This window comes from Eutrigla gurnardus, assembly GCF_963514095.1.
Source record: "Eutrigla gurnardus genome assembly, chromosome: 16".
Lineage (NCBI taxonomy): Eukaryota > Metazoa > Chordata > Actinopteri > Perciformes > Triglidae > Eutrigla > Eutrigla gurnardus.
Window position 1 is genome coordinate 13,930,713 of NC_139927.1, and position 22,792 is coordinate 13,953,504.

General features: G+C 43.0%; 1 protein-coding gene across 1 annotated transcript in view; it reads left to right on the top strand.

The window, feature by feature from the left end:
- Nucleotides 1-1,075: 1,075 nt before the first annotated feature.
- Nucleotides 1,076-22,792, top strand: part of map3k5 (mitogen-activated protein kinase kinase kinase 5) — a 56,050-nt gene continuing 34,333 nt past the window's right edge. The window contains exons 1-3 of the mRNA XM_084030268.1: nt 1,076-2,142; nt 17,411-17,550; nt 19,431-19,454. Coding sequence (XP_083886394.1) covers nt 1,707-2,142; nt 17,411-17,550; nt 19,431-19,454 — 600 coding nt within the window. The 5' untranslated portion in view covers nt 1,076-1,706. The remainder of the gene's footprint in view (nt 2,143-17,410; nt 17,551-19,430; nt 19,455-22,792) is intronic.

A 22,792-nucleotide genomic window follows, 5' to 3' on the forward strand; every position in this document is an offset into this window, starting at 1 on the left:
ATGCAAACAAATAATCAATAATCTAACAAAACACAGTATAGTAACTCACAAAAAGAAAAACCTTTTAAAAGATATTGTACAATTAATATATGTATTTGTTATCCAAACTGGTTGTGAATTATTTGATATCAGGCCTGGATACATTTAATTTATGAGTAAAGAGTTTTTGAAAACTAGAAAATTACAACAGTGTGTATTGACTGAATCATAGTGGAGAAACTGTAAAAAAAAGTCATCCTTAGAGAGTTTTGTGGGGTTTTGTTTACAGTTATTTACTATTTCACACTGCAGTACAGTCATCTCTGTCACCATTACCTTTAATGGTCTGTAATGACGCTGGCCTCTTTTGAAACGAGGACACACAATTGTGAAATAGTTTGGTCTCTTGAATATGAAAAGTAGTTTAGTAGCTTCTAGAAGTAGTTTCAGGTGCATGAAGCCAAAATCAACAGTCCCCTGCTGGAAAATATTATATTACATAATTATATGTGCAGATTATGAGAAATTATGAAAAACTGGTTTTCACCGGATCCTCATAGATGACCTATCTCTCTTTCCATAAAAACATCCTCATCTGCTGTTATCTTTTACATTTTGCTAAACTAGTCCACAATACATCAAAAACATTTATCTACTGACCTGTAATATCAAATCTTCGCCACAAGAGGTCCTCCTCCTAACAGGAAAGAAAGGGACCACCAGGTTCCAACAGGTGACAGTCTATATAGAAGACGACAGTTTGTGGATGAATTTATTAAACGCTCTTATATTTGTGAACTTTGCAGACTGGACAGCAGCTGAATGTGTTGCCTGGAGCCTTTTTCATCTGATCACTGCCCAAATAAATGTCCTTATCTGGATGGATCACAAGATTAATGGAGGAAACAATGCAATTATTCTGCAGCATTATGAAATGTTTACAGCTCACAGCCCTGAAAGGAAGAAAAAAACAACAACACTGACATTATTACAAAGATTCATATTCATTTAAAGGGGCTGAGTGTCTTCCACAGTTTGTGATTTGCACTAATCGTGTTGTCAGTGAACAGCTTCACTGAGGCGCACCACTCCACATATGGCCATCGTGGCCCCGCCCACCTCCGCTCAGGCTCCCGCTGCCGTCTCTCCGTCTGCGCGTCGAGTCTGGAGGACAACATTGGAAACTGGGCAGGGTCCGCCTGCACATGAACGCAGCCTCTGTCTCCGCGCAGCCCGCTTTCTCTTTCGGGTGATGACACGCGGCCGCGGGTCTTCTGCGCTCCACTTCGACTCGCCGTGACATTTCTTCCCCCTCTCCTGCGTCTGTGGGCGTCGCTGCACCGACACGGGCGGTGTTGCACAACTTTTTTGGGAAGTATGTGGATTTGTTGTGAGAGCTGAGAAGGAATGCGCTGATTCGGCGGCTTCTCCTCCCGTGTGTTTTTTCCCCCCTCCACCACCTCTCCTCGGAATCGTGTCGTGACTTCGGCGTTATCGGGTTATTATCGACGGCGAACATGCAGCATGATGTGTAGTCGCGCCTCCGCCTGCAACAGACTGTCTGCCCGCGTTGAGACGGAGGAAGGTTGAGCGTCGTGCCTGTGCAGCGGAGGGGGGGGCTCCATGGGAAACGGCCGTGCGTAACGCTGGCTCTCCACGGAGGACTGGCGGAGGAGCCGCTCATCACAAACCGCTCTGTAAGACAGTGAGAAGTGACCCCCTTAAACATGATGAGTCAAGACCAGGACGGCATATCCTTACCGGTGCCTTGCTTCGGAGTTTGTGCCAGCAGAGAGAGCCTCGGCGGTGAGAGCACCAGCAGCAGAGGTGGCGGTGGCGGCGGCGGCGGCGTCTCTGGTATCCCCGCGGCCGGGACTTTCTGGCAGGACTCCGTGGTCTGCGGCGGGGGGCTCAGCCCGACCCCGGGGAGCGACCCGATGGACGGCGGGGGCTTGCTCTCCACCGGGAAGTCGTGCAAAAGCAGGCCGGTGACGGTGGCCTATGTGGTGAACGGGGAGGCGAGCCAGCAGAACAACGCGGAGAGCATGGCCCTGCAGTGTCTGAAGGACGCCTGCGACGCGGCGGGCAGCAAGCTGGAGACGGTGAACTTTGGCAAGCTGGACTTTGGAGAGACCACGGTGCTGGACAGCTTCTACAATGCAGGTGAGCCAAAAACAAAACCCCCCGGAGTGCTAACTCGTCCTGGGTGTGGGTAAATATTGATCCTAAACGCTGCCTGGTGTAGGAATGTACTTCATCTTTGCTCTCCATTACAAGCATGAAACCACCAGATCAATAGTCCTTGGTGAGAGCCAGCCACCCCTGAAGTGGTGACTTTGTGATGTCACACCACAGGAATGCTCACCTCCCTTTTAAACTAGTTCCAGGGGTCAAAGGTCACGCTTTTGCAGCATCAGCTGTGTTGGAGAGTGTTTGCCTGCAGGACAGGTTGCTCCGAGCTCCTTTAACACAACACAGCAGCTCTGCGTGTTGGGGCTTGAGGCTGCAGCCTTCATGTCACTGTTGTTTCCACACTGTACTGAGCAAAGCTGGAACTCATTGAGCAGAGGAGCATCACTGGGGTGGTTTAATTTACTCTCCACAAATGTGGGGATGACTGTTATACCCCCCCCCACGCATATTTTCCCTCTTCCATTGTGCGTCTGCCCTGTTGTGCCGGAGTGTCATGGGTTGAGCCATGAGGCTAGACTTTCCACTGGAATCTACGAGCAGAGAAACAAACTTGAACCCAAAGCGCCCCCTCTTATTCATATTATATGTGTAGTAGTTGGCTCCTAATCCTAGTGGAAATGTTCAGTTTTATAAATAAAAAAAAAGACACTGAACAAAACCTCTTTGGAAAGCAGACCCTGCAGAGACTGTGGTCAAATAAAAAGCAGCTGTAATGTACAGGGCCGGCTGGTGCGCTGAGGAGCCAGGAACTGCAGTCAGTGTTTGCTTTCACTCAAATACTGTATTTAAAATCCAGATTCGTTGAGGAGATATTGCAGAAATCAAACTGCATAGCCCAGCATGGCTAATGTAAAGACTTTTAAGCTATAATGAATCGCTCATTGATGATTAATATATAATGTACTAATGCTCCATTCTAAGCTGGTAAGAAGAAGAACGTTGCTAATTGATTTTGATCAAGATACACTGCAAGTCTTTTCCAGAGGGCCAGAGGTCAAACAGTCTGTAGTAGAAGTGTTGACACCTGCCACTACCTGGCAACCGAAAGACTGTTCTTACTTAAGACTGATAACCAATGTTCACACGAGAATCGCATGGAAATCAACTAATTAGTTTGTGTCCGGTCAGCCGGAGAACGGACCAATCAGCATCCTGTCAGGAGCTGTGGGCGTGGCTGTGTGCGAGACGACACGGAGAGGCCTACAGAACTACAGTTGTTCCTGGAGAGGTTAGCGTAGCTGCTGCAGTAGCATCAGTTGTATCAGAACTAGAGAGTGTTTCTGCATTGAAAGACGAGCAAACGACAATACAAAGGCTTTTCTCTCCTCCCCACTCACTTCGGTAAACCTTTGATGACAGACGGTTCATCCAAGAGCCCTTTTGCCAACAGTTTCACAGAAGGCTTCTCACATAGTTCTGTGTAAACAAGCCGTGATCTCATGCTGCTCCACAACGTCGCCAAGCCTTTGTTATTGACTTATTTAAGGGACCCCTAGCAATAGAAAATTCAATATGGTGTGTTTAATGTCTTGATGAAAAGCAGATTGAAAAGAGATAATTCTAACCTTGAAAAGTAGGTGGAAAGTATATGGCTTATAGAGCAAAATAAAATAGATTAATGTGTTGCTGTATATTAGTTTTGTGTGAATCAGTGAAAGCAGACAGTTGTATGAGTTTCTGTTCAACAAAAGACAGGCTTGTTTATTGTCATAACATCACGCTATTAGTTGTACAAACAGAGTTCTCTCTCCTTTTTTTTTTTTTTATTTGGTTCCCTCTTAACTTCTGTGGAACTTTCCCATGAATTCACATGGGAGGGCAGAGGCATTTTGCCTGAAACACTCTGTGCTATCTGCTATCAAACCCACAATGCTTCATCCTCTTCCTGCATAAGTGTGTTGCAGAGATGAAGACCAGATAAAAACATTTTTTTTTTTTTAAATTAAACAATGAGCTCAGATCCAGCCTGAAAGTATGTGAATTTTGGAGGATTTTCCAGATCCAAATACAAGCTGTTCCTAACTCTCCAACTACAGAATATTCTTACCTCGTAATACGGCTAAAATTCAATATTTTGTTTTCATAAGGTGTAAAGTGAATTAATATGAGCTTCATCCCCGTCTTCTGAACTTACTTAATACGTATGTAACACAGTCTAAAGGTGATAATCACTGAAGCAGCCTCTCTGAATCCATCTGCTGATTCTTGGTCAGAGAGAAAAGCAGCAGCTGAGAGAGATACACTGGAGAGCATCTGTCATAGCTGATGGTTCACTCCTCCATCTGGCCTAACTCACTGTGACTCATTGTTATAATTAATCAAGGCCTAACTATAGAAGTATTGACCTCACATATTCACAGAGTGAGCAAAGAACACGAGGCTTCAGTGTGATTTTTTTCTTTTCTTTCAAATTGTTTTTAAATGCATCAGACTGCTTCTGTTGAACTGACCTCATGGTCGTTGTGAATCGCAGAAGGAGAAGCTGGACGGGAGATTTCTGAATCATCGTCCTCCTCCTGAGTTTCACCGAGCGGTGTAAAGGTCTGTTTTTGTTGGAGCGCGACCAAGTCAGTCGTCAGCCTTTTGTAGGTGGGTATAGAATAATGGTGGTGATGTAATCTAATGGGCGCCAGTCCCAGAATCCAAACATTTTAAAGTGTCCACATGTAGTTGCAGCTGAGACTTTAATAACAGCTCTGAAATCAGCACCACGCTGTGTGGATTGAAGGAGTTTGTCCAGAGGTGTTTTTTTGCTGTTGTTTTCCTCAAAAGGAAAAAAAAATGTGCCTGTTTGGTACGACAAAGAGTCTACAGTTCCCGGATGATCAGTTCCAATGTTAAAAGTGCAGCAGGTGATATTTATCAGGGATCGATTGTACAGACTTGGGCTGTTCGTCTGTATTAGCGAGTTGAGTGTTGGCTCATAGCTGTGGTATGCAGAGCTTTATCTCTCCAGTTGATCATTATGCTGCATTACTATGTGATTTACAGAGAGCACAATGGGCTTTTTTTTAAACAATTCCTGATCACTTTGAAAGCAGCTTTGTCTCAGCCCCAGCGTTTGCTTTTTTTTTTTTTTTTTGTGCTGGACTCCACCGCTCACCACTTTGCCAGCACGAATTGTGTACAGGCTCTCCACTTTTACTTTGTATTGAGACGGCTGAGAGAAGCACATTGTTGTTCTCCAAATGTAGAACATTATGATTGTTAATTCACTTTGAAAAGCTTTTTACAGCCACTACAGCAAATGCTTGTGTGACTGGGTCTTAACTGGGCAAATCTCAGTGTGGGGGAAAAAAAACATAGAGCTTGTTTACTTCCTTGAGGAAGTCCTGCAGAATACATCTAATCTGACTATAATGCAAGGAATCTCTGTCTGTCTGTCTGTTGTCCTTCGCATATCTGGAGAGTTGTTTATCCGATCTACTTCACACTTGGTGGCCGTAGGCTGCTGCTGGGGATCCAACGAAGTGCAGAGTTGAATCCGGGTCAATATGGACATGTGACACGTTCAGTATTAATAAACTTTGAAGAAATAAGCGAACGTGGTCTGACGAGTGGGTGCCGTGGAGCTTCAGGGCTTTGCAGACTGAGTCGGGCATGTCGGCTGCGGTTCACTTTGGCTGCTGGAAGCTGGATTTACTCACGTTCCAACCAAACTCTTCTTCACTTCAACAGGTGATGAGCGGTTGTCCGAATGCCTCTGCACTGGTCTGACTCTAGCACTATGTCTGTCTGTCTTGTCTGATCGACTTCACATTCGCCCGGTGTATCGTAGAGGACCCGATGAAACGCAGTGCCAAGTGTTAAGTTGTTTCGATGAGCTGTTCTCGAGAAATACCGGGACGTTGTGACTCAACCAGAAGAGGATAATTATCCCTGGTAAATGTTGTTGTTCTCTGATTTTTTCCAATGTGTGTTTAATAATGTTGCTTTAAAATCTGAGCCCCAAACAGGGGCACCGATGTAATCGGTGCGCCGCAGGTGAGCTCCTACTACGCTCGGTCAGCTGACGGCTTCTCGTTGAGAGGATTCGCCAGCATAAGATTGTACGCTCAGCTGCCCGGCTGGGAGGCGGCGCTGCTCTGAAATCCCATCAGCTGGCCCTCTACTAAGTTGTTTATCCTCCCTCCTGTTTACTCTGTATGCTTGGCTGCTCGTCAGAGGTTAGAGAGCACAAGGTCAGAGGGATTTAGCCCACAGGCCACTCACTTGCGTCTGGGGGGAAAAGAGACTTCACCTCAGGCGGAGAGGTAGACTGTCGCCACAAGTTGTTTTTAAGCTGATATGTCTCAACAGGAAGTTAAGAGTAGACTCAAAAATGGGAAGCTAAACAGTCTGTTCTTCATTCATTAATGTTGTGAAAGCCACATTGCATTTGAACAACGTCAGCGATAAACCTCTTAAGCTCGCTATCACATCACATCAGGTGTTTTGCATTGGCATCCTTGCAGACTAATAACAGTAATCCCCCAACACCCTTTATACAGCATTTCAACAATAAACAGCCTGTTAAGATGGTCTTACTTATATTCACAGTGCACATGTGGTTAGCGCAGTGTACTGTTGGATAAACCTCAGGCTAAATCTCTTAAGTGCTCCTCCAGAAAAATGACAGGAGGAGGAGAGGCGGCGTATTAAAGCTGCCTTTCAGGTCTTATCAGGGGTTCATTTCAGGTGAAAGGCAGCAGGAGCGGGTAGCCAGCCTCTTTAGAAAGCAGTGGAGGGTGAGAAATAGTGGCTCATATATCAGTAGGATGATAAGGTGCCAGGAAACAGTCAGTGGCTCCACCTAACCCCCAGATCACTGGGACCAGTTGCTGCATGGGCACTCAGCTGGGAAAAGTACAGTGTACGGTGATATCTACACGATTTTTTGATTTAAGGGGGAAATGTTTAAATAATAAATCTGGGAAACAAACTGTGGGCCTCATGCAAGAACGACTCGGTACGAACGGATTCATTTTTATTTGGCTTGTGGGAGTGATTTATGGAATTTAACAACACAATCATTTACCTTCATAAATGACTCTTTATAATTATGTGGACATCCTGTTTGACTCTGCAATATGAATTATAGGCTAATTTAATTATGTTTTCATGTAGCCTAACCATGTCACCATTTATTTATGCTGTTGCTGATGCTGTTTCATAACACTACACACTACATATCTCTATTATTTCACCCCCTCCGCAGTCATTGAAGAATTGTTTTAAATATCCAACCATTTCTACTTTATTTCAGTGACAGCACCACCCTCAGGCAATATGATATTAACAACCCTCATTATTCCTTAATCCCACTGCTGACGCTGTTAAAAACGACACACTTTCCTTTAAGGATCTCCAAAAAGCAGGACTTCAATGCAGGTTCTTTGTGCTTTTGTACTGGTCCTATATCTGAATTTAGGAGATTAGAAAGTAAAAGAAAATTAAGAAGAGAATAAGGAAATAGTCCTGTATGAGGTTCACCGACTCTTTCTGCGGTAGAACGAGCGTTTCTAGATTGTTGTTATCTCCTCCTGCATAAACACAAACCCCACATTCTCAGTCAGTTCTTTTCACTCCACAGTATCAAATATTAAGATGGTAATCAGGCTCCAGTTGACAGAGGCGGTGTCACTACTTTACAGTACTCTTCACACGTAGCTCAAGGCTGGTTTGTTTCACTGTTTGGATTCTGCACATGCACCCTCAAAGGTCACAGAGTGAAGCCGATGCAAAACCGCGTTAAGTAAAACATGGGTGGCTGTGGGAAGGGGAACGTTCTCTCCAGTGAAAAGAGTTCCGAATTTTACTTTTTATACTACAAGCTAAAGGCAATTGTTCTGTAAGTTTACGCACCAGTGGAGTTTCCTTGTTTTTACTTCTCACTTACTCTTCCGTAGACTATCATTTTATGCAAATACCGTAAGTCTGGAAAGTCATCTCACAAATACCATGTTTAGCATTGTGTTAGCAATGCTAGCACTGCATAGCAAGCAGATTAGCTCAAAACAGTCTGTTTCAAATGTCCAAATGTTTTCTAAAGAATTGGGTAATGATGGCACTAAAGACTCAAGTTGAGGCATCACGAAAGTCACGTAGTCTGGGGACATGAATGTCTGGACAAAATGCTGTCCCGATTCATCAAGTAGTATTAAAATGATGCTGGTATTGCTAAAGGAAAAAGTCAGAGGATTCATCCTCTGGGAACATGAATGGCAAATGTAGTATAGAGTAGTTATATGTTGCTGAGGTCTGGACCAAAGTGGTGGCCCAACCTACATCATCATCTGTAGAGTCATGTTGGCGGCATGGCTAAGACAAAAAAGGTCAAAGTTGATATCAAAACCTCAGCAGGAAACTTCATACACTAAAATCTGTCCGTTTGCAGTTACTTTTACAGTTTTTGGCATCAAAAATACATAGAAGTCCTGTATGGAGATCTTTACCAACCATGCTTGATGTTTCAGATCCAAAATGCTCACCTATTCCACTTTTCAGGGAACCAATTCCTGCACAGTGGCGCTTTATTTCAACTCAGCGTTTTGCATATAAGCCCGACACTACCTCAGTCCTATCATGTGAGATAAGTGAGATAAGGTTGATGCATGGTTTTGCTTGGCAGAAACACAAATCCCTCTTGTTTGAGCAAACTACGTAAATGAAGGCGGCATGTTGGGGCAACAACAGCACGAGTTTCTCGCGGCGTGTTTGTCAGCCACGGATGAATTCACATTCTGTTCTCGGCTCTCTTCCCCCCTCGGGGCCATGGCACTGCAGTTTGTAAAATCTCTCTCTGTTTGTGTGAAAAGGCAACAAATTGGAGGTAAAAGAGGGAAAAAAAAGGCCAGACCGCCAGGAGAGCGGTGCAACTGCAAGGTCTCATTTCCTGCATCGTGACGTTTTCAGGGTCGTTCCTTTCAAGCACACTTGTGTCTAAAAATAAAGGGAGCATTAATCTCTTTGCTGGGCTGGGCATCTCAACTACAGAATAACCATTGTCTAGTGTTTCCCATAGTGTCCTCTGGGAGAAGAGATGTATTTCTAGATAGAAATGTTCAGCTGAAAGACCAAATGCTGCTTTTCTTCCATTCCCAGGGTTGTATTTTTGGAAGAATGTTTTTTCTTGGTGTGGCTTTTTAGGCTTCAAATAGAGCTCATTTGGAATTCATGCTCAATGTTTGACCACTTCTAGAGACAATTTACACTTTCACTTCATGTGCCTCAAGATATTTGTTTTGTTCCAGGTCTACCTGAGTTTGGTTTGTTTGGTTAGCCTTCTCTTCTGTTACACCGAGTGTTGTGTGACATTTTAAAAGACGAAACGGCAATGTTCAAAATGAAATGAACAAACATGTATCACCTTGTTTTTATCTGAAGCTGTTGCACCACGTTTATCTGATTTTGACATTTCCAAAAGCAAGTTGCCAAAAAAGGTTTGCTTTGAACAAAACTTGCTCCCCCACAAAATCAACGAAAAACCCTGCAGAACTCTTTCGAAATTCTTTGGAACATAATCTCAATGTCTCCTGGAGAAAGTCGAAGTGAAGTCACAAATATTCATCAGCAAATTGGAGCTGAGGTGCAACGCTTTCTGTCATGGCCCTATCGAAGGTATGTAGCATGAGAAACACCTACAGTTGTTACTGATGTTCTGTGTCTAGGTGTAAGGATATATTACTTTCATTGACATTTCGTGTAATGTAGCAAACTTTGCACACGTAGCAAACTTTGCACATGTGCATGCTGGTACATGTAGGCACAGGCAGCAGAGATCGGCAAGGATAAACACAATGTATTCTGATCAGGAACGCCGAGTGTAAACATAGCTGAACAGGAGGAAATCACTTTGCTTCTGGCATTTCTGGAAATTTGGCAGAGAATTAGGGCATTATACTCCAGAATGTTCCTTTTTAAGGGAAAGCAAAGGAGTTCTCGAGGGTGGGAAAAGATTACCAGTGGAGCTTGGAGACGGTTATTCCCCTGTCTGTTTGTGTCCTCGGTGTGGGCCAAACTCCGGGGAAACCCAAGGCTGCGCTTTGCTCCACTAACATGAGCCTCGTACCCTCCTTCTCCTTTAACAATAAGGGGAAAAACCTCGATAGCAACACACTGAGGGCTTCACTCACATCTGTTACGAGTCTCCATAGTTACAACATTATGTTGTATGTCATTGGTTGTGCTTTGCTTACTCTACCTTTCCTGTTCCCACACACTCTTTCAAACACAACCACAGGCCAGTACAGCTGGCCTTTGAGTGACTGGTACTGACAGTGCAGTCGCAGTTTTTATTGTAGCATTGCAGCGCAATGACATTTTCACAAATATGAAGCATTATTGAGCCAAAGTAAGGGCACATGGCTACACAAAGGCAACGTTCTATCCTCCCCTTACCCTGCTGGGGAAAACGGATTGTCTGAAACATGCTGTGAGTTTCAAATACAATGTTTTGGGTACATCTGTGATGAAATATTTATATCCATATTTAAGGCTATTTGATAGAAGATGTTTTCTGGTAAGTTTTGGAAACAACCTCCATTCTCAAATCAGTGATAAAATATTAGTCACAGGTCCGGTCATAAACAAACATGGACTAAAGTCTTTGTATTATTCATTTGCATACACTGAATATAGCTTTAGGGATGAATGGTGTCCACGATGCACACAGTGGCAGTGTTGTTCATAGCTGAAGGCTGTCGGGCCTGTTTACTGTCCTCAAACAGCCCACGCTCATTAAAATAGATTTCTTTTTTGTCCAAATGTCTGCTTTTCATTTGGCCCCCGAGCACAGGAGAGAGCAAGACACTTTGAGTTGCTGAGATAATCCATATCCACTTGAACAGTCTACAGTGACATTTAGATCCTGTTGCGGACACAATATTGAGCAGATCCCCAACTTCTCCAAATAAGAGCATGCATGGAGGGGTGTAGACATCAGAACATTTCATACCTCACGTCCCTCCCTCTTCTCTCCTCTTCCTCCTCAGAGGCACCACTGGGCCTGAGGAAGCTGCTGGAAGCCAAATAGTGTGCAAGAGTATTGAATTATTTCCCTCCTCTGCTTTGAGCAGTAGGCGAGGGAATCAATTTAGTTTTGGTCAATAGCGGGTCCGGCCGTAGGAGGTGTAGCAGGATAATCAGGCCATCACAATGCATGTTTTGTCTTGTTGTTTTTTTTTCCAATACGTCTTATCCCTCCCTGGTGCAGAAGATACTACTGATTCAGTTTGATTGCAATCACTACAACAGCTGGAGTGGGCCCATTCGATCAGGTGACAGGGCCTGCTAACTCGAGTTTCAACGCTACTGTCTTTATACGCAGCCTTCTGTCAACATATGTTGACAGGTCTGCTGTTATGTTGGCATGCACTCAGCTCTGCTGTCGGATTGCTAAGCAATCACGACGCCCGAACGCCCTCCAGAAAACATTCAGATGCTCCGCTGTTGAATAAGGCGGGATCATGGCACCGTCTTCATGACATTTCGCATTTCTGTGCTTTGTTTTTGTGGCAAGTGAAACATTAAGTTAATGAATTCACAACATGTCTGCAGTGTGACGCATTTCCTGCTTTAGCTTGTTTAGTCATATCAAAGGTTTGTTCGGCTCATGGTTTCAATGCAGATGATGAGTACTGAGCATAAAATTATGTACAAACCAATAGGGGTTGGAATCACAGATACATCAATATCACAATATTTTGCCCACGATAAAGATGATATTACGATACTGCGATACATTGCAAGATAATAATCTACGATACGCATCATGATCTCTGTGTATCTGAAGGAGAAAAAAAACAGCGAAAAGGCAAAAGCAGGAATTAATCGTATACTGTGCTTATTCACTGCATTGCGGTGTCAGATTCAACTGAAAGTAAACAATGTATGATAAAGTGCATAGTCTAAGCTTAGTCCCTCTTTAGCACACATGGACTGAACATTTCTACATGTGCCATCATTCAAAAATAGCCATAAACTGGCAAAAGGGCAGAATGGTAACATGCTTAATGCATGGAATCAGTAAATAGTGCCTGCATATTTTAATACAAATACATTTTTTTTTTAAGTATCGATATTTGGCGCAGGGAGTATCACGATATTTCGATATATTGTCGCACCACAAACCAAACATCTAAATGCAGTGTTTGTTCTTATGGAGATCAATGTTCGAGGGCTTCAAGTAAGTATTATTTTCTGTTGAATCAATTTGCCGATGTAATAGTGGAGAATAAGGAAATGTTTACCACTACTGCTACTTCTTTACCACCTTCTGTTGATGCCGGTAGATTTGGTAGAGTGGTAGATAACCGTCCGACTGAGGTACATGCAGAGGATGTGAGATTGCAAGATAAATACCTCGTGTTGTGAGGGTTTCATGCAGGCTATTGTCTTTGAGAGAGAGAGAGAGACCACACTGAAAGACTCGTGTCAGCCTGTCTTGCCCAACATGCGTTTTTGAATCGGCGGCGCCTGTAGCAGCGCGTCTCAATGTGATCAGCCTCTGAGAGTCCGCAGCCAAGCTAGCAGCTCTGGCACAGATAGATGGCATACTTTGGCACAGTAGCACTTTGTGCTAAATTCTATCATCCAAATGCTATCTTGGTCCCAATGACGATGCAAAAAAAAAAATCTATTTGGCAGGTACCATATCTTAATGTATTGTGTTAGCGTGCTAACATTAGCTGCCGCTAGTTAGCACACAAACACAAAGTACAGCTGAGGCTGATGGGAACTAAAGTATTAGACAGTTACAGCTTTGACCTGGTAATGGTGCGAGGTCAAGGGTTCACCAAAGTTAATAGAATTCAACCTGAGGGGAACATGAACGTACGGACAAAAAAACAATGAAAATTCATCCATCAAAACTCAAATCCAGAAATTCCAAGCTCTTGGTGGCATTTGAGGGAAAACTCAAGGGATGATGAAAGTAATTAGTGTTCATCCTCTGGGAACCGGTACATCCAATTGTTCCAGTCTGGACCAAAGCAGTGGACTGACGCACCAACATTACCATACCGTACCGCTAGCACGGCTAAATATGACTCTCAAAACGGTGGATTGTTGAATGACTAACCATTTTATCTGTGGTTTACAGTGACTCCCTGTGTGAGGGCTCAGATTAGATAAGAACTCGCTGCTTGCACTACAACTGCTGCTAGGATTCAACATTCAAAAAAGCCAAACATCCTGTCGGGGAAATGAATGATGAAAGTGGTTCTGTATGTATTCAGCTTCCGTTTAACAACTGGGATGTGCTCTTCCTTCCTGGTTTTATGATATTATCGTTCAGTGTGTTTGCATCTAGACTGAAACGCACGCACACACACACACGCACACACACACTCCACAGTGACGATACGCCGCTCATCAAGTGTTCTCGGCTCTTGGGGCTTTGTTGTGAGCACAGAGCCCTTTATGAGAACGGATTGCTCCTTGTGAGTCTCCTGGCAGAAACAAGACTGACTTGTGTCATGCATTTTTTATTGCGTGTGAATGGAATGGAGTCAGCTGTGTTTCTTATTAATCTCTAATGTTAGCCTTGCCCTATGACGGCAAACAGTCCTTAGCTCAGAGGCATTCATGTGAAGCAGGTGAGGATTCCAAGCAGAGCGTTGCAAACTTAATGCATCGTTGCATTTAAAAGAAAAGCACACAACTGCAACCCCTCCCCCCCTTTTTTTTTTTTTTTGTAAATTCTGCTGTGTTACACTGCTGCCTTTTAATGGCCTGTTTGCATTAAAATATCACCGAGATGTAATATTGATGGGGTCTCCCGCCAGCAGAGAAATGAGACGAGCTCATCTTTTATTTATCAGCCGACCTGCTCCGTCTGGGTGTTGACATTCAGCAGCTAGTGTGCATAAAGTAGGAGCTAAACAGCTTTTTATTCTGCGTACACTCTGTTTTATTTATGCTGCACATCATATCTCTCAGTAAACTGAAATAATAATAATCTTTCCAAACATCCTGTAACAAAACAGGAGCTGTTCGAACATTCCATGAACGTTGCGCATGATTGTGGAGATGTCATTGATGGAAATGCGTCATATATATATATGGAAGCAATAAGTTGTTGTTATGCTGAGGTCAGTAAGTGATGGATCATGGTGTACTTTTCCCCACTCCGCTGCAAACGTCAGAAAGTGAACCGTGATGTGAACTCGGATCACAGAACAGAGAGAGTCTTGATGCTCTGCGTCGCTGCACAGAACTTCAATGTCCTGTCCTTTGCCTGCTTGGTAATGAAAGTGTTTGTGTGGAGTGAGGCGTCGTCGATGAGAACCTTGTGAGGTGGGCCGCAACTAAGTAACTGCTTCCTGGATGAATTTCTATGAGCTGACGATGAGTGCTGGGAGCTGCACGGCCCCTCATCACTGACAAAAGCCCACCACCGCTGCAACCAGCCAGCCTCCGATGGGCTCCACTCTGCAGCATTTTGTTGGCATTCATCTTCAGAGACACTTAATTGAAGCCGCATTTTTTTCAACTGTGCATTTAAGTAATGGGCATTGCTTTGAGTAATTTGTTCTGATTGATCTCAGAAGGAAGTGCTACTGATTTGCATTTGAAGTGCATTTTAATCATGTTACGTAGATTTATTGAATGCATGTTTTTTTTTTGCTGCATAGAGCAGCTTATGTGGCCTATAGTGATGCTGATGCGGTGAGAATGAAAACAATCAGACACTAAAACACAGCTAAAATGTGATGGGTTCATCACTACATTTCACATTGCACATAGTCATTTGACCCATTTTGAACATAAAGGTTTTGATGGATGCATTCTAAATGATTTAAGGAAAGTTTTAATGTGCAAATTGTTTTAACTCGTTTTTTTTTGCAGGACATACGTCCTTTTAAGAGCGTAGGCTTAATGCTAAAATGTTACGGTTCATTGCTATATGTGCCTGACATTGTCTTATTAATTACCAGCCCCGGCGGCGTGTTGCTGGTGTGGTTTTCCCCTTGTGAGTCTGTGTGTGTCATAATGGCAAAATGTCATCCTGGAAACACCGACGGGAGCAGAAAACTACCACAGAAGTGGAATATTTTATTGTTATGATTTAAAAAAATGAAAATTTGCATGCTAGTTTCATATCGAGTTAAGCCTCTATTGTGACTCTGTTTTTTCCAATTTGTAGAAAACTTGTCACCTGTCATGCTTTTTTTGTTGTTGTATCGTTTCACTGTTTTGTTCCCCTTTAAATTGTTCAAAATGGACAATAACACCTGATAATGATTCTAGTATTCAAAACCACCCAAGGGAATCAGAGACCATTGCATAGTGTTCATGTCCTGTTGACTCAAGATGACGGACTGAATATTTCAGCTCCAGCCGTGTTTGAAATACTTTGTGCTGTAGCTTGAAACGACCCATTAAGGGTAAAAGACTCAGTTGTCTGGATGAGAGGACCTCTGCTCTTCAGCTCCATGTAATGTGTTTGTTGACTCAGAGTGGATAGTTGGGAAACAGATGAAAAACCCGGGTGCCGCGTTATCTCTGTCATTACTGAAGTGCAGCCACCAGGCCGATGTGTTTTTGTTGTTATCAGTGTCTCGCGGCGGCCTCGGGGACAGCGTGTACCTCATGTGTGGGCCTCCATAGTCAGGCTTGTTCTACACCTTAAACTGCGTGTTTACAAGTCACTTATTTTGTGCCATTTAAATGCAAGTATTAAGGGATCACGATTACGAAATAATTGCGATTCACAATATAATCCGAAAATTATTGAACTATGCCTAAAACTCTTAAAGTGGCACTTAAATGCTGGTATCACATACTTTCACCACTTATTGTGAGGGTTTTTTAAAACGTTTTGCAATAAAATCCTATGTCGTGTCATCCGTGGTCGCTCGGTATTTGTACGTTGTGGTTCAGTTCAACGGCACACCTATGAATGGTAACACACAGCACATTGTTATTGCTAGTAAAAGCACTTGGTTCAAAGCTGGGAACTCTCCGCCCCTTCACCAGAAGCTGCCGTCCCTCCCGGCTTGATTGACACATGGCAATATTTACTCCCATTGACCTATTGATCCAGATCGCAGGCTCGAGACCAGCTGGAGTCAGTGTGGTATCGAGTGTTTTTGTGTTCGTAGATCGAGTTGAACGGTGAGGTCACAACACCTCCCCATCAAATCTGTTTTTCACAGAGCAGGCTTCTGAATTAGCTCCACTTGTGTCTCTGACACCAGAATCTATAGCTGACAGGCGACTGCTGTGAACATCAGCTGTAACAATCTGCAGTGTGTGATACTTACACCGACGTCTTGTGGCTTTGTATCTGTCCAGTAACCTCTGACCTGGCTTAAATGAAAGCTAGATATTTAGTGTTTGTATGTTTTACATATGTTAAGTTATTAATTAATCAAAGAGCTAGTTAGCAGTTAGCAGTCGGTTGGCATCACAGTCCTGCTTCACAAAATGACGGAGCAACAGCATATCTACATTTGGAACAACTAGCCCAATGAGAGGCGTAGGCCTATTTCTGTTTAAATTCATATCCATGCTTGATGCTGAGAGTAATTGCAGTGATCGCCCCTTCCGTCGACAGCATGGGGTCTCTCCCTCGCGCAGTCATGCTTTTTACAGCTAACGGAGGTTCCATTGAGTTACATTGTGGTGCGTTCAAGGGAGAAATAAGTATTGGTCCAAAGTCAACGGTATCATCACATGTTCAAATGTAATCTTGTGATTTCAATTAAAATTTGGCGAAGAATTTAAATAAATACAGTGGTTTTCTCTCATACAATCATTTGAATTGTGTGGTTTTTATGCAAAAATAACTCACGTTGTGGCTTAAAGAGAGCTATATCAGGGGTCTATTTAGCCATTATTGGCATGAAAATGGTCACATTTAAAGACACCATGCCAAAATATACACTATAATGCAAGTAAGCCTTTTTCTCTTGGGTGGTTCTACTCGGTTCTGCCCCTTATGTCTAGTTAACGTAAATCTCAATGCTGCAGCATACGGTGATATTTTTAAACCACTACTGTGTTTCCAACATTGTGGCAGCAGTTTTTTTTTTTTTTTTAATCATGACAATGCCCCCTTTCACAAAGCCAGGTCCATAAAGAAATGGTTTACACAGTTTGGTGTGAGATGTCTAGTTGTTTGGACAGTCACATAGCTGATGTAGCGTTTGGGTGCACAAATACTTCTACACATATAGGTGCAATAACAGTACAACAGAAGTCTCTTGCTTTAAATCTCTGAGCTCGTAACACCTGTACCTGTCTTTCCCACCAGACATAGCTGTGGTGGAGATGTCGGACGCCTTCCGCCAGCCCTCGCTCTTCTACCACCTGGGAGTCAGAGAGAGCTTCAGCATGGCCAACAACATCATCCTGTACTGTGACACTAACTCCGACTCCCTCCAGTCTCTGCAGGTACAGTAACAACCCTGCATTCATCACGTATACACATGACCCGGCACTGTGGTTCACTGTGATTAAAGTCTATATTTAGGAGGAAGTAGGTGGGAGGGGCGGGGGATTGACAGAAACCAATGAATAATTTGATGGAAGGAGATGCATTTATGATCCATTTGGTAGTCAGCGATGGCCTCATTTAGTTGGGGCTGAGCAAAAAAATCAGGGTACAAATAATGGGAATAAGTGATCAATCACTTTTTAAAGTGGTAGTCCTCTGAAATGATATTTTTTTTCTTTGTCTTCAGTGATGATTCTGCCTCTTGGTCCGTTTTTGATGTAATGTTTTACTATTATTATTTAATGAACTTGTGTTTATTTAGGTGGTTCATTTGAATCTCCAACAAGTGGGCTTTCATTTCTGTTTCCCAAGCCTATTCCGGTTAGAGATTTCAATAAAACAGGTTGGCGTGGGTCCATGTTTTGGAGTATTGCTCCTCATTGAACGGTTTTACAGTGCTGCACTTGCAGGTTCATACTTAATTCCTAAACATGTTGCCAAATTTAGGGCATTGCACACTTGTGTTGGAGGTGCTCAGCCATGGTGATAATCATTACTCATGTTATCAAGTTTTTTTTTTTTTTAAGTGGGCTGCCTTGTTCTGTAACAAAGACCACCTCCACTAACTCTAAACTAAAACATGACATGCTGTTATGAAACAAACCAGAACCTTCAGCTAACATCGCTAATAGAGAGGAACACATCTTTCTGATTGTTTATGAAAGCCTCTGACAACAGCGTGAGTCCTACAGCTCTCGTATAGGAGACTAGATGTAGTTCACGCTGTCTGAGGCTCAAGCCGAACACATTTCAGTCTCAGGCTGGAGGCGCTTTGGAACACTGAGGCCTTTATTGTAGATGTTGAGTGTAGTGAGAGGTGGCGACAGCAATCCCCAGCCAGCAACCTCACTGTGCAGTCAGCATGTAGTACTACACAGCCTTCAGTGTAGATTAAAGGCAGAAGTCAAGATAAACATGACATTATAAACCAAACTGTGTCGCTCAAATTGCTTCAGATGGCCTGCCGTAATGCAAACTGGTACTTAATGAGGGTTCCTGCGGTCGGCCGTGGGTCCCGCCCGCCTGCCTGGCTGGTCGCTGCTCTCCGACCCGCCTGAAAAGACCATTTTTTTCTGGTGGTTTCTGCATCAGACTGCAAAATCGTTTCAGTTAGTGCTGTTTTAACATTATCAGTTATCTTTAAATACTGGAGTTTGTATTTAAGCTTCTTTTCACACAGATTTTTTTTCCCCCTGAAGAATAAAAGAAGTAACTGTACAAGCAAGAACAGTTTACTCACTAATGAAATAAGGCTGAATTGTTTTCTTCATCTGAATACAAGCTTCCTTTTCACATATCAGGTCAATTAGAGATTAACTGATTGCAATTTTCTTGGTCAATACCAATTTATTTATTTTTAAGATTATTGCAAAGATTATTTTTAAAGGCGTGTAAAATGGATGCAAAATGTTACTATTTTACTAAAATAACCAAATATGACTTTCTGCAAGAGAAGACCTTGATATGCTTGAAATGAACTAGATAGTGGTTTTCATTGTAAACCAAGCCTCTAGTCCTATCACACAGGTTGAATGCATTTCCTTCCACATAAAACAAAACAAAATGTTATTGGTGCATGTGTACCTTTTTTGTGCATTTATGGCACCAGCTGTTCCATACATATGTGTTCTAGCGTCATAGCTTTTAACCAGAAACAATTAAGGTGGATCCAGAGAGACATGTTCCTGTGTAATGTAGTCGCTTTGGACAAAAGCGTCTGCTAAATGACCTAAATGTAAATGTTATCTCTGAATGTACTTTTCTCTTCTTCTTTCAGGATATAATTTGCCAGAAGAACACTGTAAGTGCACAAAGCTTTTTTCTTTTTTTCCCCCTCGCCTTTGCCTTCACACTTTCCTCGCACATTGCTCACACATCTCACATCGTATGTGCTGCAAAGAATATGTTTTTCCAACAACGTGCAGGAAGCACAGTGTCTACCACCATATGTTTCTCTCCTTGGTGTTTTCTCTTTTGCAACCCACTGTTGTTCAGACGCTGTGATAAATGTTTCACAGAAATGTGAAACAACAGCTCTTCTATTTCAGACGGCAGCTGGTTCATGAGTTGCAAAGACTGCAGGAGCTTGATCTTTATTAAAAAAAAAAAAAGGTTTGAGCATTTTGAAAATTTGACAGCGTTCAAGTGAGGTGCTGTATTAAAGATCAGAAAATCCTGCACTAGTCTGACTTCGGTAGTTCCTGACAGAATTAATTACATTTGAATAAAGACGCACTGAAACACGTAGGATGTTAAAGGTATGATATGCAGCCTTTTCCAAAAATCTATGTATGTATAAACCATAGATTGTATATAAGTGGACTTAGTCACCGTGACATCACCCTTTGATTTGTGTACTGAAGCCTGGAGGTCAGCATTTTGGCCATCACCATCTTTGTTTTTGTACCCAGAAGTGACACGAAAAGGGTTGAGCCAAACAAACAACACTGAATAAGACTCACAGATTTAGACAACTAAAATGTTACAATTATTAACTTTAATGAACCAAAAACACACTTGGAAAGGGATAGAGTTATAAGATGAAATCACGGACAATACCAGACGTTAAAACGGCGCGGCAGCAACCTGTCAATCACAAGGTAGAAGACACACATGTCGAAGAAGACATAAATCTAGTGATTGAGACCATAAACAAGTAAATAAGTGATAATAACAAGTGAGAAGTAGGGTAATTATCTCCTAGACTTCGAAGCAATCAGACTTATTTCGGCAAGTAGACGAGTCGCCGACAGCAGGTTGAGCTTCATGCAGAATAATGCACATCTTTTGCGCTCATTCAAAATCTGGCCATGCAGCACAGACCCTCAGGGTTGTGCAGAGTTTTAGGTGTATCTATTTGTGCTTTCATATGTATTTATTTTGAGTTTCATTCCATCTGATTCGCTGCTTTGCTCTCAATATTGCTACATTCGCTCTATAGCTTGCTCTGCCACACCTGCTCTCTCTCTCTCTCTCTCTCTCTCTCTCTCTCTCTCTCTCTCTCTCTCTCTCTCTCTCTCTCTCTCTCTCTCTCTCTCTCTTCTGATACTGACTCAAATAGCAGGATCTGGTTTGGGTGTCAATGTCAATATATATATTTTTTACATTTTGTTTTACAAAGTTAGAAAACAATGTCTTAGCCCAGCCAGATGTTGCCTTATACATAAAAGAACACACAGTGAGACATACAGCTTATTAATGAAACGCTGGTATCTGATAGGTCCCAAAACGCGGGTATTGTTTACACTTTGCCTTTTAATATACATTTTTTTAGTAAACGCTTTTTTGAAGGTAAAAAATGTTTGGCATTTCTGTCGATTCATTATCTGTTGCTAATCAAAAAATTGATTAATTGAGCTCCAGAACAAAGATTAAGAGACTCAATGTCGTCCACTAGTCCATGTTTAGGACTGGGATGAAAGGCTTAGCTCTCCCTAAGTGGCTTTTCAAAGAGGCAGCAGGTACCAGCGCTCCGCATGAAACATTCTGATCTCCGACACGGACTCGTAAGGAGACCTGATTATCACTCGCACCATGAGAGTGTGATTTCACTGGTCCCTCTCCTATATGCACTCACTGTCTGTCTCCTCTCTCTTTCTTGCTCCTATGAGGGCACTTCACTGCCCTTGACAGCGGTGTGTGTGTGCTCTTAGCTTTCCCTCTGTGCTGAGGAAAGAGCACTTAAAGTGCAATATCAGTAAATAATTTGCTTCGTTGCACTTGCGTTGCAGGGTGAAGCTAGTTAGTCATTACATTATTCTGGAGGACTCCAGATAAATATGAAATTAAAATGGTATCATGCGATTACGATGGGAAAACATTATAGTTAATACTGTGAGTAGTTTCAAAAGGTAGTAAGTCACTTGTGCAAGAGATTAATTGGGCTCGCCAACTTCTAACCATCCCACAAAATAATGTAGTAAGTTAATGATGTGCTGCTTTGCTTTGTTAGCAACGCTATTTTACTGCCATAGCTACACTCCTCAATGCATTCCTTCCAATTTTGCTCTTGTGTTTTTGCTTTCAGCAGGGCTTAAAAAACACACAATCCTCTGAAGTCCTGAGATACCAAGAGTGTCATTTCCAAATGTGGAGAAATCCCAAAGCCTGACAGGCCAGCTCTCCCTAGTTACGGTTGCTAAACTATGATTGGACAATCGCTGTCTGGAGGAGGGGGTGTGCAGCCAAGTTGCACAGCTGACCCCTGTGCTGATGCAAATGCATTTCATTACATTCAGAACAGATGTTTGTAAAACACAGGTCTGCAGGTGTAAACGTGTCGTGCATGTGATGCTGTGTAAATATGTGCATCTGTTGATGTACATCCAATTACTGTAATTACAAGCACATTGCTGCGTCTGCGTTGGTGTAAAATGATTCGCTGTCGCTACCTTGGATCGTACCAGCAGTTGGCAGGTAGACACTCTCGGAGCTTTAGATCTGGGTGGAGGAGAGCATGGGTGCTTGTTCCTCAACAGCTTAATGAGCAGCAGTCGTATAAATGAAGTGCCATCACCAAGTTGTGGTCAGCTCTTTGTGTGTCTGCGTGCAGGTGAGTGAGTCGGCACGCAGCTCTGATCCTCCTGTAACAGCACATGGACAGATGGACTGTTGGCAAAGCTAACAAATCAGATGACTCACTCGACGAATAGCTGCCTCACTCGCCGTCACATTCACTCGATGAGCCGGCGCCGCCTGTGTCTCTCTCCGCAGCTGACAGACTTGTTACTTGTTAGCCACGGTTAGCCTAGAATGACCCGCAGCCACCTTGGAGTATGCATCGGCCCGTGCAAACACACCTGTCATGTCACGGCATGAATCACGAACACACACAGAGGAGCTAATTATAGCGTTTATATTTTGCAACCTGTCTGGTTCCACGTAAGAAACACAGGGGTCTCCTGTTTGTTTATGAAAACGTAATGCATGCAGCAGCTGGTGATGTCATGAAACCGCTGTTGCACAGGAGGAAGTAGTTATCTGCAGATGGCTTTCATTGCTTCAATGCCGCACCTTCCTTTCACTTCTGTTTTTTTTTTTGTGTTTTTACTGTTGGCATTGAGAGCAGCAGCAGCAGTGTGTGTTTGTCTGAAAAAAAAACCATGATAGAATATTAAAGCCATCAGGATGCAGCTGGGT